The 14,750-nt window shown below is 50.5% G+C and overlaps 1 protein-coding gene across 1 annotated transcript; it reads left to right on the forward strand.

Moving 5' to 3' along the window:
- Nucleotides 1–573: 573 nt before the first annotated feature.
- LOC136945327 (nuclear receptor coactivator 6-like) lies at nt 574–14,678 on the forward strand. The gene is made up of 17 exons (XM_067239091.1): nt 574–648; nt 1,839–2,180; nt 2,324–2,476; nt 2,630–2,752; nt 3,076–3,204; nt 3,451–4,224; nt 4,361–4,507; nt 4,710–6,015; nt 6,362–6,480; nt 6,829–7,187; nt 7,367–7,591; nt 7,771–10,753; nt 10,947–11,003; nt 11,118–11,145; nt 12,645–12,686; nt 12,967–13,100; nt 14,028–14,678. The coding sequence occupies exons 2-17, from the start codon at nt 1,889–1,891 to the stop codon at nt 14,072–14,074; spliced, it is 6,918 nt and encodes a 2,305-aa protein (XP_067095192.1). The 5' UTR covers nt 574–648; nt 1,839–1,888; the 3' UTR covers nt 14,075–14,678.
- The last annotated feature ends 72 nt before the right edge of the window (nt 14,679–14,750 follow it).

Here is a 14,750-nt window from a genome sequence, read left to right on the forward strand (position 1 = left end):
ATTGGTCTTTATCATAACCAGAAGTTAACAGGGTGTAGGCCTACATGGAAGTCTGCATGTTTTCACAATCCAAGACTCATATCTAATTACTTGACAGGCAATGTTGTTATTATTGCATTGTGACATGTTTGGGGATTGGAAATAAATCAAAATCAAATGTTTTGGTATTGGGATTAAATGGGATAGGGAACACAAAGAATGCATTCCTCTCGGTTTATGTAGGCTAGTATAGAAGTAGGCCTATAGTGAAACGCAATGTTTTGTAGCATGAGGCTAGAATAAACTGTCCACCTGCCTCGACCCATAGCCTACCTATGGATTTGTTTTAGTATTGAGTTCGCTGTAACTTTAATACGTTGAGTCATCCCCCCATTTCTACGCTTTGCCGTACTCTAGCAAGAAAATAATTACAGCTGAAATTAACAGTCTATGTGCGGTGGTGTTACACTGTCTGGTTTTCAGACTAGATTGATATTCAGAAACAAGTCCAATACATTTATGGAGTCTTTTGAGAATACCGAAGAAAACCGACAGAGGGAAGAGCTCTTGGAAACCCTCCCCCTGCATCGGTTGCTACGGCTGTGCCCGGTTCATGTATTGTCAGTAGATGTTCATAGTTGCACTGCTACATCCTAATGGATTTATCTGGTAAGGAGTTCTACAGAATTTATTGTCTTGGTCATATAGCCACAGAGCACCTAGCTCTGTTTTCTTGTTTGGTAACTGGGCATCTATTCTAGTGTTAATTGCTAGCTAGAAAGAGGTAACTACGTCAAATGTGGAGGAGGCCCTAGTGTGTTGCAGTGATATCAGTGTCGTGGCTAACCTAGCTAACAGTCAACTATGAATGGGATTATTATGTAGCTAACTAACCCACTGGCGCTTGCTATGTAGAACTAAAACATTATCTTTATGTACGCTAAAAACGGCAAGCTGTTCAATTTGACAGGGACTGCATAGCGGGTTCGCGAGTCCAGTAAATGGCTAGCACTATACTAGTATTTGCTTTTGGTTCAGCTAGCTATAGCTAGCTGCACACAAGTTCTCTACTGTACACCGGTATCCAATTGGAAGAATTGACCATAACAAGCCAAAATACATGCACCTTTTGTGTAAATTGACAGTAGTGGGGGAAATAAAACATGGTGAACACATGCTCAACCTTTTTAAGTGTCAGGCGAGCTCAGTCAAGGAGTGGGGTTGAGTTGGTTAGCTTCGTAGCGCGCTAGGCTAACAACGCCAACTACTAGATGAACAAGCTGAGTAACGTCCTACAAAACCTGACAAGCTAGCAAGCTAACCTGGGTTGGACAATGTCGCGTAGGTAAGCTATTAGGCTCCCGGCCGTCTGCATAACGCTGGCTGGTCATTTTTTGTTTTTTTTATACAACAGTAGCTGCCAAGCTAGTTGGCTATAACAGGCTTTTTTAGCTTGCGGAAAGTCAAGGCCTTGTCGTTTACACCAGGCAGGTACAATGACTGTTCACTTAAAAATAAGCAATATATTTTATTTGAAAGCATTCGAATGCTGAAATGGAAGTTTCTTGTTAGTTAAATTGACCCTGAAACTGTTTCCAGAGCTTCCTTTATGTTTTGTTCTGTTCAGAATATCGTTTCGCATAAGTCAATTAGCCTTGTTAACCAAGCCTTTCGAGGTAGCTAGACTACATTAATTGCGCAGTGAATCGTATTCTATCACTCAACTAGAAACCACAAGAAAGTGTAGAATGTGTGTGTGTGTATATATAGCACAGCCTCCTGAACAAACGCATGTTTCAAGAATTGTAGTGAATTGAAATGGCATTACACAAATTCATGTTTCCCCCTTGTTTGTACAGAATAAACGGTTCCAGTGTATGCCACACCACTCTTACTGAGAGGCGGAAGGATGGCACACCAACACAGCCCACCCTCAGTTCCTCAAGGGACAGAATTCCAAGCAGCTGATCCCTATCCTGACTCCGACCGGGATTCTGGGGTGGGAGATGATGCCGGAGAGGACTCTGATGGTCTTCATGACGACAACGCTTTGCACTGGTCACGGGGAGAGAGAGACGTGAGGGAAAGAGGAGATGGAGATTTTACAATATTTGTTGCTTTTCAAGGTAATATGGAGGATGAAGACTTCCCTGTTAAACTTGAGAGGGTTTTGAACGGAATACCAAGCATTCTTGAATTGGGTAAGGATACAGTGGGACAGTGATATTTTATACAAGTTAAAAACCTCTGTGGTTTTTATTCGTCTGGAAAGTCTTGTCCAAGTTCCGTCCTTAACAATCTCCACCCCTCCGCCTCGCTAACTTTTATCTCTGTTGTCCTTCAGACTCTGCGATACAGCCCCAGCATGTGGAGCCATGGAACAGTGTGCGGGTCACCTTCAACATTCCCCGGGACGCAGCGGAGCGCCTCAGACTGCTGGCCCAGAACAATCAGCAGCAGCTCAGAGACCTGGGGATCCTCTCTGTGCAGATAGAAGGTAGACACACAGTCCCTTGACACCAGCATTGTGGGAATCTGTAAAGTTAGGGAGCAAGACATTAGCATGTCTCCCCCCCTCCCCCAACATTTTGTTAAAAGGTTAGTGTGTGCTGATTTGTTGTAATGGTTGGCAACGTTGGTTTGTGTGAAGGCGAAGGAGCCATCAACGTAGCCATGGGGCAGAACAGGGGTCAGGAGGTCAGGGTGAACGGGCCGATGGGAGCAGCTGGACAGATGAGGATGGATGTGGGCTTCCCAGGTCAGCCTGGTCCAGGTATGACTGATTTGCCCCTCATGCCCCTTTTATTCAGAGTGTATTTGAAATATGTTATATCTAGTGTCAGAACCATTCATAGTGGGCCTTTGACACAACGAATGATCACACTAAGGAAGTGAACAAGCTGAATTGGTGTTTTTAACTGTGAATCGAGAGGCCCCTTAACTTTGCAATAGAGCCAGTTCTCCTGTTTCACTGACTTCTTGTTTTCTGTTGTAAAACAGCTATGGCACTGAAAACAACATGTTTGAAGTATTTCAATGTCACGTGAAGATCTCTTGAGTAGTTATCCCGAGTCATCCATGTTTTCCTCCCCTCAGGAGGTATGAGGATGGCTAACCCTTCAGGGTCCATGATTCCCCCTGGTCCTAGCATGGCTGGCCAGGCGATGGTCCCAGGCAGCAGTGGGCAGATGCACCCCAGAGCCCCCAGACCCCCCTCACAGTCCGGTAAGGAAAACCACTCACCGTATCATCCAGCAAGCTCACCATTAGCTGGAGCGGTTCCAATAGTACTCCATCTATGGTTTTCATGTGTTTAGTCAAATCTTAGAGTTGTCGGATGTGTCCCTGAGATTACTTCGGTTCAGGCGTGGGTTGTCAGTTGGGAATTTCCCCCAAACTGTTTTGATGTGTGACTGTCCTGTGAGGTTACGGGAATATGACAAGGTGGAACTTTTCATCCTCTGCCCACAGATGCAATGGACCCAATGCTCCCCGGCATGTCTGTCCAGCAGCAGCAGCAGCTCCAGCACCCCCAGGCTGGCCCCCACGGCCCCGGCCCCATGCCCCCCCAGGCGGCCCACCACATGCAGGCCCTGCAGGCCGGGAGACAGCTCAACCCTGCTGCCCTCCAGCAACTCCAGCTCCAGCAGCAGCAAGCCCAGCTGGGCCCCAGGCCTCCGTTCAACCCCTCCGGCCAGATCCCTGTCCCTCCAGGCTGGAACCCTGCTGCCCAGGGAGGCCCGGCCTGGAGGAAAGCCCCACCCCAGGCCCAGATGGGCCCCCGGCCCCCCACTCTTGCCTCGGTTCAGACCCCAAGCCACCCTCCACCCCCGTACCCGTTTGGTAGTCAGCAAGCTGGCCAGGTGTTCAACTCCATGGGACAGGGACAGTTGCAGCAGCAGCCAGGGGTGGGACAGTTTGCTGCTCCCCAGCCCAAAGGCCCCCAGCCTGGACCTGGAGTAGTAGGGCTCCCTAGACCTCCTCCACCCATGCCATCCTCCACTGGGCCACAGGGCAATCTCACCGCCAAGTCCCCCGGTTCTTCCCCATCCCCATTCCAGCAAGGTTCGCCAGGGACCCCGCCCATGATGGGGGCAAGACCGACAACCCCACAGGGTTTCTCACAAGGGGTGGGGTCACCAGGCAGGGCAGTCCTTGGCCAGCAGGGTAACATGCAACAAGGGTTCATGGGAATACCCCAGCATGGACAAGCAGGGCCTCAAGTTCATCAAGGAGGAATGGGAGGTATGCACAAAGAAAATCCTAAATGGAAATGTTGCTTCAAGGAAATAACATGTCTATTTTCTTATATATTCCCTTTAAACTCTTAAGAGACGAGCTGTTAGGACTGTGCATTTAATGTCTTCTGTTTCAATGTCAGGAATGCCTAAGCGTCCTCCAATGGGCTTCCCCAACATGCCAGGGAACCAAAACTTTGTCCAAGGTCAGGTGACCACCAGTGCTCCAGGCACCCCTGGTGGGGGAGCCAATCAGCAGCTCCAGAGCAGCCAAGCTATGACCCACACAGGTAGGCAAACTGGCTTCTAACATTGACCTGTCAAATCACCAGAATTCTTTTTTGTATAACTTTTTTTGGAGCCATGGAAATAGAACCACACCAGTGGGGGCACACCCTTTTAGTTCTTATATATTAATGACGTTTGAACACAGTGCAGATTGTTCTGGACAAATCTTTTCCTCAGACAATGAAAGTCTCATTTCTCTTTCAGGAGCTCCACCTTCCGTATCCACTCCCAACACCATGCAGGGCTCCTCCCACGCCCAGCCCAATGTTATGGGCCTTCATAGCGGTATGGCAGGCCAGCCCCCAGGCACCACTTCTGGCCCAAGCATGGGCCAGCCTCAGCCTGGCCTCCAGACCCAGATGATGGGCCTCCAGCACCAGGCCCAGCCCGTGTCCTCCTCCCCCAGCCAGATGGGTCAGGGCCAGGGTCAGACTGTCCTCTCCAGGCCCCTCAACCCCGGGCAGAGAGGAGGGATGACCCCACCTAAGCAGATGATGTCCCAGCAGGGCCAGGGGGTGATGCATGGGCAGGGTCAGATGGTTGGAGGCCAGGGGCACCAGGCTATGCTCCTGCAGCAGCAGCAGCAGCAGCAACAGAACTCCATGATGGAGCAAATGGTGGCGAATCAGATGCAAGGAAACAAGCAGGCGTTTGGTGGGAAGGCTCAGGCGGGGGTGATGCCAGGGCAGATGATGCGAGGTCCCTCTCCCAACGTACCGGCTAACCTGGCCCAGTTCCAGGCCCAGGTAGGCCAGCAGCAGATGACCCCGCAGCAGCAGCAGCAAATGGCTCAGATGCAACAGCAGCAGTTGCAGCAACAGCATCAGCTACAGCAACAACAACTACAGCAGCAGCAGCAGCAGCAGCAGCAGCAACAGCAGCATCAACAACAGATGACACAGCAACAGCCACAGCAAGTTCCTATCAGCGCCAACCCGAACCAAGCCATGGGCATGCATGGCCAGCAGATGAGACTCCCTAGTGGGCACCCTCTGGTTCAGCAGCAGTTGCAGCAACAGCAGCTTCAGCAGCAACAAAAACAACAGCAGCAGCAGCAGGCCATGCTGCAACAGCAGCAAGCCGCCCAACAGCACCCCCATCCGCTGGGGGATCCTACCGGTGGTACAGGAGACATGGGGGTCCAGCAGATGCTGCCAGACATGCAGGCACAGCAACAGCAGCAGCAAGGCATGATGGGAGGGCCCCAGCACATGCAGGTGGGCAACGGGCACTTTCCAGGGCACGGCATGAACTTCAACCCCCAGTTTACGGGTCAGATACCCATGGGAGCGTGCGGTCAGCCCGGAGGTTTCCCTGTCAACAAGGATGTGACGCTGACCAGTCCGCTGCTGGTCAATCTGCTTCAGAGCGATATCTCAGCCAGCCAGTTTGGCCCTGGTGGGAAGCAGGGGGCAGGGGGGCCCAACCAGGCAAAACCCAAGAAGAAGAAACCACCACGGAAGAAGAAGCCCAAAGTTGGGGAGGGCCAGCAGGCTGTGGAGGGGCTTGGGTAAGGCCTTTTACTTTGCATGTTGCAGCTTACATTTTGGTGAAATACTTTGGCAAAAAGGGTGACGTCATTATGACGTCATTATGTTAACTATTTGCACTATTCATTTTGACAACTGACGCAACCCTGGTTTGCCTTTTAAAATATCACTCATCTCATAGGACTTGTTTGGCAGCATTGACATGAACCATCTGTCTGTCCTTGAATTATTATTAATATTGTTGTTATTATTAATATGATTATTATTCATGATTCCCTAATGAAAGGACGGATGGATGTATAAAGGAAGCAGTCATTGCTAGTGTGCGTTGTGTGGAGACTGAGGCAGCTGTTCTGTGTTCCTCAGGGGTCTGGATGGGCCATCAGGCCTGGAAGACTCTGAGCTGCCAGGCCTCAGTGGGGAGCAGGGGGTGGGGATGGACGCCCCGGGCCCCAAACTCAACGACTTCCCCAACAGGCCCTCCGGTAATCCATGTTGTCCTTTAGGGATGAACGAGCGTTAAGTGCAAATGAGGGTTGTTTAATAATCGGTTGGTTCTCCAAAACCGACATTGATTTATATTACATTTTACATTTAGTCATTTAGCAGACGCTCTTATCCAGAGCGACTTACAGTAAGTACAGGGACATTCCCCCGAGGCAAGTAGGGTGAAGTGCCTTGCCCAAGGACACAACGTAATTTGGCACGGCCAGGAATTGAACTGGCAACCTTCAGATTACTAGCCCGATTCCCTAACCGTTTAGCCACCTGACTCTTATATCTGATGAGACATAATGTCTGTCTGATATCCTCTTCATCTCGCTTGTTTTTAGGGTTCCCAGGCCAGCCAGGAGACCAGAGAGTTCTGCAGCAGGTGCCCATGCAGTTTATGCAACAACAGCATCAGCAACAACAACAACAAATGCAGCACATGCAACAACAGCAGATGCAGCAGATGCAGCAGCAGCAACAAATCCAACAACAGCAAATTCAACAACAACAACAGCTGCAGATGCAGCAGCAGATGCAGATGCAGGGGCTGCAGGGTCCTCCAGGCCAGCAGGGGGCAGCAGGGCCTCAGGCACAACCTCAAGGCCAGCCTCAGATGCACCCTCACCAGTTACAACAACAACAGCCCCAGCAACCACAGCAACCACACCACCAACAACAGCAGCAGCAGCAACAACAGCAGGTAATGTCAAGGCTGTCCACCTGACAGGGATGTTGCTCTCAAGGCTTCCGGAAGCATCTTTCTCTCACGTGGGTGAAGGCGTCTGTAGAGTTTCTCCCAAGGCACCTGGGATCTGACCACTGTCTCCTAACACTAGACTGATGCTAACCGGCACCACCCGATGTCTTCTTTTCCTGCAGCAGATGATGATGATGATGAAGATGCAGCAGGAGCAGGCCAAGAGCCGCATGCCCCTCGCGCCAGGAGGGCAGCACCCCCCCAGGGGGATGGGCACCCCCGCTGAGGGCCTGAGGCTGCCGGTGTCCCAGCAGGGAAACATGTCCGTCATGATCAACCTGCAGGGCCACGGAGTCCCTCCTTCCCCTGATAAGAACAGAGGGATGCCCCTCATGGTCAACCCCCAGGTAGTCGATGAAGATGATAAAAAAGATATATATTTCTCAGATCCGAGTCTAAATGAAATTTAATCCGTTTTTACCAACTAATAGTTCACACATTTCTTTTTATTATTTTTGTTAATTTATTGTTTACATTCTGGATTAGCGGGTCAGGAAACTGTAGATTGCTTTGTTGTGTCTTTCAGCTGGCTGGAGCAACAAGGAGGATGTCCCACCCTGATGCAGGGCAGGGTCCCCAGGGACCGGGGTCCGAGGAGGCTCCTGGAGGAGCCCACACCATGCAGGATAGACCGGGGGGCCCGGAGATGGCCCTGCAGGCTGGGAACGGAGCCCAACAGTTGGTGGTCAACCAGGGCCCCAACGCCCACATGATGAAGCCGGGCCCCGGTCCCTCCGCCATGCCCCACAACCCTGGAGCCAGCCCCCAGCAGCAGATACCCCCTCAGCCCCAGCAAGGAGGCCCAATGCCTGGCCTCCACTTTCCCAACGTCCCCACCACCTCCCAAAGCTCCAGGCCCAAAACCCCGAACCGGGCCAGCCCCAGACCGTACCACCACCCTCTCACCCCCACCAACCGTCCACCCAGCACCGAGCCCTCTGAGATCAACCTGTCCCCAGAGAGGCTGAACGCCTCCATCGCTGGCCTCTTCCCTCCCAAGATCAACATCCCTCTGCCCCCCCGCCAGCCCAACCTAAGCAGGGGCTTCGACCAGCAGGGCCTGAACCCCACCACACTGAAAGCCATAGGGCAGGCCCCTCCTAGTTTAACTCTGCCCGGCAACAACAACGGCAGCGGTGGGGGTAACAACGGCCAGCAGCCTTTTCCAACAGGCGGCGGCGCGGCGGGCGGTGGTGGGAAGCCGGACAAGCAGCCAGGAGGAGGCCAGGCGAAGAGGGCCAGTCCCAGCAACAGCCGCAGGTCCAGCCCGGCTTCCAGCCGCAAAGCCACCCCCAGCCCAGGCAGGCAGAAGGTGGCCAAGATGGCGCTTACCTCCCCTCCCCACCAGCAGCAGATGGTCAACCCCCCGGGACAGCCCATGATGCTGAGCCCCACCTCGGTGCCTCCCAGCCCGGGTTCTGCTCCCCCAGTGGTCGGGCCAGGCCTGGATGCCCAACAACCTCAGAACCCCATCCAGGGGAACCCCACCGAAACACCCAGGGAAGGGCAGGGCATGGCCCAGCCCCCGCCTGTGAGGGAGCAGGTGGCTCCAAGGCTGGCCAGCCCTCGCGGGCCTACTCCCCAGGAGTCTAAATCGGGGCCGGAGCAGACGGGGACAGTGGAGAGGCCCCTCACCCTTTCAGCAGCTCCTCAGCAGGACCCCGTGTCAGCGGGTTCTCCTGCCCTCAGAGATGCCCCCACATCCCTCAACCAGCTACTGGACATCGCAGGCACCCCCAGTGGGCCTCCAAGGCCCACTCAGGGTACTCCAACTGGGGACGCCACTGGAACAGAGAGCCCTAAACCTTCTGGAGGCCCAGAGAGACCGCTGAATCTCCCCAGCGGCTCTCAGCCGAACTCTGACTTGGCAGCACCTGTTTGCTCAGCTCCTGCAGGGAATGAGCCAGACTCGAAGGCCAAGCTTACCTCTGTATCCAGCCCCCACTTATCTGGCAGCAGTTCAAGCTTACTGGCTAACGCCAGTCTAAATCCCAACACTAACTCAAACCTGAACCCTAACCCCAACTCTAGCCCTAGTGTCAATCTCCAGTCCCAGAATCCAGTCCCCACTCCTAGTTCCAGTCCCTCTGTCACCCTCGGCTCAAGTCCCAACCCGGCTACCGCAGTCAGCCACAGCAGTCCCACATCCAGTGTCAGCCCCGGTCTAAACCCCAACCTTGCGCTCGCTTCGAAGCCGACCCTTAACCCCGGTCCAACCAAACCGGTGACCAGTGTCCCTGCGGTCCTGCAGATTCCTGCTGCCGCCGCCCCTGCCCCGCCTGGCCAGATTACCGTCTTTGTCACCTCCAGCCCCATGGCCGCCATCTCCTCCCCCTCCCACAAGGCCCCATCTCCAGCCCCCCTCTCGTCCATGGCGGCCATCCCCAACAAGAACCCCATGAGACCTCAAGATGTCCGTCAGCAGGTCCCCACCATCCCTGCCCCTCCTCGCCCCCCTCACTTATCCACCACCACCGCCACGTTTATGAACCCCATCCTCCAGGTCCCGGCTGCCTCTGTGGCCCCCAACGCCCCTGCAGTGTCCCAGGCCGTCTCCATGGCGGGGCCTCTCCCGATGTCCACGGCATCCATTCAGCTCACCTCTGCCACAGTTACGGTCTCCACCCAGCCCTCCTCCACAGCCAGCGTGGCCAGCGCTCAGCCCGCCAGAACACTAGTAGGGAAGGTCCAGACAGCTGCCACTGGCTCCCCCCCATCCCAAGTGTCGTTTGGCATGTCCCCCCCTCCCCAGCAGCAAGGCCCTAGCACTCCCAAACTGGACCCCTCCGCCCAGAAGTCCAGTGCCCCTGTCGGGAGTCCGTCGCCCCGTCCCAGCTCTTCTCCCACAGCCTCGGTTCCCCTTCAGCAGCCCCTGGGCTCCCCTCCACCCTGCTCCAGCCCTGGAGCCACAGCATGCACCCGCAAGAGCCCCATGTCTCCGGTCTCTGTCGCCCAAGTTAAGAGTAATACTGTCCAGGCTGCCGCACCTGTGGCCAGCACACCCGAGCCCACACGCAGCCCAGAGGAAAGGCCTGCCCAGCCCCCAGATGTGCCCATCACGCCTGGCCTCAGTGCTGGGGCAGGGCCCCCTCAGGCCTCCCCTCCTCCACCTCCTGCCCCCGTCACCCAGACAGAAGCTCCGGCTCCACAGACCCAGGCTGTTCCAACAGTCACCGTTCCCCCTCCTCTCCCCACTCCTGCTCCCGCTCAGACTCCAGCCCCAGCTCTGGCCCCTCTTACCAGCCCCACCACTACTGCCCCACCCCCTCCTGGTACCCCTCGTTCCCCTCCGGTCCAAAGTCCCCCTCCATCCTCCGCCCCCAGTGCTGCCCTCCCCAAGCCCCCCAACCCTCCAGAAGTCCCCCCTGCAGCTGCATCTTCCCCAGCCGCCCCTAACCCTCCAGAGGCCCAGCCTGTCCAGGCTTCTCCCCCAGCCACGGAGCTTCCCAGCCAGCCAGCAGCTCCACCAGGGTCCCCATCTCTGGCAGACAACACCCAGACCAACCCAGGTACAGACTCTCGCATCAATACTTCTGTATCTGTGAAAATCCATACGCGGGTAACAAACAAGAAATCAAATGGAATGTATTTTCTAGATGTGAATATTTTCCCAAGCATTTTCCAGAAATGGGTAGATATTTCCGCACGCACAACAACTAGACCCCAGACATTAAACATTGATAATGGTGTCCTTCCTCTCAGCTCCAGTTCAAACTGAAGAATCCCAGCCAGAAGAGCCTGCTGCCAGTGAAAAGACTGGTGAGAAACATGAAACACTTTCGCTTGTGAGAAATATACATGTAGTGAATATTGCATGACTTGCAACCCAATCCTAAAATGACTAACTGTTCTGTTTGTCTTCCCCTGTGACAGATGAGGTGTCCAACGTAACAGAACCGGGGTAAGAGTCTTTCATCTTCCATACACAAATCCATTTCCACCATTCATTACTCTTTCAGTATCAAAGAAATACTTCTTGTGCAATATACAATAAAGTATTTCCCCGTTTTGGGGGTTTTCATTTCTCTACCTTGGTTGGTCTGGGAAAAGTTGGCCCTTTTAGTTGCCATGTTGTGTAAAGGAGAAATGCTTAGACATTTCTAACTCTACTGAAACTCAGGGAGTGCTTGTGGTTGGCCAGGGGGTACATGGCGACAACCAATGAGCCACGTGGCCTCAGCACTTGGTATGTATGCTTAGCATGCAAACAAATATCTAAACAATACTGCACGGCAAAAGACGAGAAAACAAATGCCACTCCATAGACCACATATACAGTCAACGTAAGAAGTATTCAGCCCCTAGGTGAATAAGAACAAAAAAGGTGGTGTCATTGTTATTTATCAGCTTGATTTGGTGCTCCAAATATTATATAAATCTAACCGTTAGTGGAGCTTAAAATGTTCAAGTCATTATTTTACTGAAACGAATGCTGTGTGTAATTATTGGCACCTCACATAGTTCTCTGTCCACACTCCCTTTAACAGCTCATGATAACAGCTCTGAGTTACCATGTTTGATGAGGTGGGAGGATTTGAAAAATGGGGAGTCCTTGGTCCTAGCTTGTGGATTTTTTTTCTCTTCTTTATTCTTCAGCTTACCCCATAAAGGTTTTCAATGCCATTTATGTCAGGTGAAATCTCAGTCTGTGAACCATTTCTGTGGGGATTTGGAGGTAAGCCCCTAGAGAAGCAGATAGGTTTGGGCTTAATCTCCTTGTACTTGGAAATCCGTGTTGCTATGTATCTTAACAAGGTTCCATGGCTTTTGGAAGTAAAACAACTTCACGACATCACAGATCCACCAGCATATTTTACACTGGGGATAAGGTTATTTTCTGAATGACCACGGCTGTTATACGGCAAACTTGCACCATATAACCTGGTTCCCATGAAGGATCCAAAGACATTTAGCAAATCCTTAGTGCTTTTGTTTATGGTTCGTGAGAGAAGACATCTTTTTTTTCATAGCCATTGTCTGGTTTATGAAGATTAACGTTTTGTCTCATTTGAAGATCTGTGATTCTTGACCTTTCTGTCCAAAGACTCGAATTAAAATCTTACTCAAAATCTAATAGGGGTGCCAATAATTTTGAGATGCAAGTTTATGAATAGAATAATTCATACATTATATCTCTTAATTGGAACTAAATTGGGCTACGCTTAGGTTAGGTTGTTTGAGGCTTTTGATTTTGTTTTAATTTATTTATTTTCTTATTCACCAAGGGTGCCAATACATCTTCAGTTGACTGCATATACAACGACGACAAGTATGCCCTTGTCTGAATATTTCCTCACTGGGATCGTTGGAAGCATTTCATGTCTAGCAGTGTGTTGGGGAACTAAACCAGTGTTGAGCATCACAGTTTAGTTTACCGCTGTTTTTCCACTTCTATCACAGATGGGCAAAGAAAAGAAAGACTCCCGTCAACTTAGTCCCAAGGTATGTATTAACCCGCGCGTGCGTTGCCAGGACTCGAGCAGCCACCATGTCGACATCTTTTAGATATTGGATGCCGTCGTGCTGGAAGACGGGAGAGTATCTGTGCTAGACGAGGAAAAACAGCCCGAGGCCAGAAGTGGTATTCCAACCTTCACTAGCCGAGCTACTCGTACCTTAGCGGGCGTTATTAACCCTGTATCTGTTTTGTCCTGTCATTTCCTGCCCCCCCAACCCCCCCCAACCCCCCCATGTGTGTATTTGTATTTCTCTGGACTCCCAGGGTGGCCGTGGAGAAGCCCAAGGGGCCCAGCAGACGGAGCTCGCGGGCGGAGAAGGAGCCGGAGGAGGAGCCAGTGACTGACAGTGTGCAGAGGAAGAGGTCGGCCCGACCCGGAGCCAGTGCTGCTGCAAAAGGTGCTCGAATTAAACACTACTTATGCTGGGTGTCCCTGGGTGAAATATCACATTTGCACAAGAGCCTTGGATACAAAAAAAAAAGTTCCAGTGGAATCATGTATAAGTATACTGTTGAATACAAAATATACTATTTAGAATGCGAAAGGTTGTTATATACTAAAAACAATGGGAACATATTAAATAAATAAATTATCCGATCAATTACGGTTTGTCCCATGCGTAATAATTACAGTGAAAAGTAGTTACCGGTAGTGTTTGGGTGCCGTTTGTGCACCAATTGACTGAATGCGCTGTAATTCTTTTATGGATATTGCTAATCTTTTTTCTAAATTGCAACCATTTAGGCTACTTCAAACATCAAAACTTATTGGAAAAAGAATTGGTGACACCATATTGTAAGCTGGTATGAGGCATTTAAAGACAAATCAACAAAGATGGAACAAAATCATCCATAGGGCAAAGAGCTGTGTGTCTAAATGTCAGGAAGGTTAGGTTTCCAACAGTCAACCTTAGAACAATTAATTTTGACAGTGTATGGTGAACTAGTTGCTGTGTAGTTGTGATGAACTGCGTTGTGGCTTTGGGACAACCTTCCACATTCATATAGATATACTAGGTCTCCATATGAACAATATGTACTCTGCTGCTCTGAAAGGCTGGTTTGTTTCCAAATGAGAAGCCCAATTGTCTCCTTAACCACCGCTTCCATGCATATTTATTGAAGGAAGTGTGTCATATAACCAAATGCTCAGGTACAAACACACATACAAGCAGGCTGACGCCTTCTCTCTTGCACGATATAGTCATAATTGGCCCATCTGACAGTTCTAATGGCATGATGATGTTGTTTTGTATACGTCTGACGTACTTTACCCTGGTGACTGACTTTGGTTGAACATGTCTCTTCCTGTCTTCTGTTTACAGAAACTGGTGCCAGTCCTACCCAGGCCAAACGAAGGAAATCTAAATAGGCGTAACTACAGAAGTTAAAAACCTGTGAACTGTAAATGTTTTTTTGTTTTTTTTTCTGTGAATCATTAGATTTTTTTTATTATTTTTTTTCCTATTCCCAGGATTATGAATTCTCTGAAATGGGAAAAGTAACCGTGTACAGATAATTGCTTTAAAATAATTATGTTATTGTTTCGTCCCGCTATCATGTGAGATTGTAGTTAGGATGTTTGTGAGCGTGAGCTGTGTGAATGTGTTTTTGTTTAGTTTTTTTAAATGCTGGAGTAATCATTTGAGGACTGAATAGAACTTGTCTCGACTGTAAAATTATGTTGTAAAACCGAATTAAATTTTGTACTACTTTTTTGTGCTCTGATATAGTTTTGTTCTTAATGAAGCCTGGAACTGCAGTTGATCAGCTTTTCTCTTTCTTAGTCATTTGCTATTGCTCTTGGTCTTCTCACAAACTTGCTCGCACTGTACAACATATAAAAGTGACATATTTTAGCCTCTGTTGGTCCTAGATACATCTTCATTGGATTTTATCATTCTATGTTTTTTTTTTATTATTCTATGCTATTTTTTAAAGACTGTTTTAATTAGAATAAACATAATTTATGCATATTTGATGGGCCTTTGTTCTTTAGAAGATTTCAATCAAATTCACCCGTCTTTATCCAACTGTATGGAACTTTC

Source organism: Osmerus mordax, chromosome 7 (genome assembly GCF_038355195.1).
Source record: "Osmerus mordax isolate fOsmMor3 chromosome 7, fOsmMor3.pri, whole genome shotgun sequence".
Classification (NCBI taxonomy): Eukaryota; Metazoa; Chordata; class Actinopteri; order Osmeriformes; family Osmeridae; genus Osmerus; species Osmerus mordax.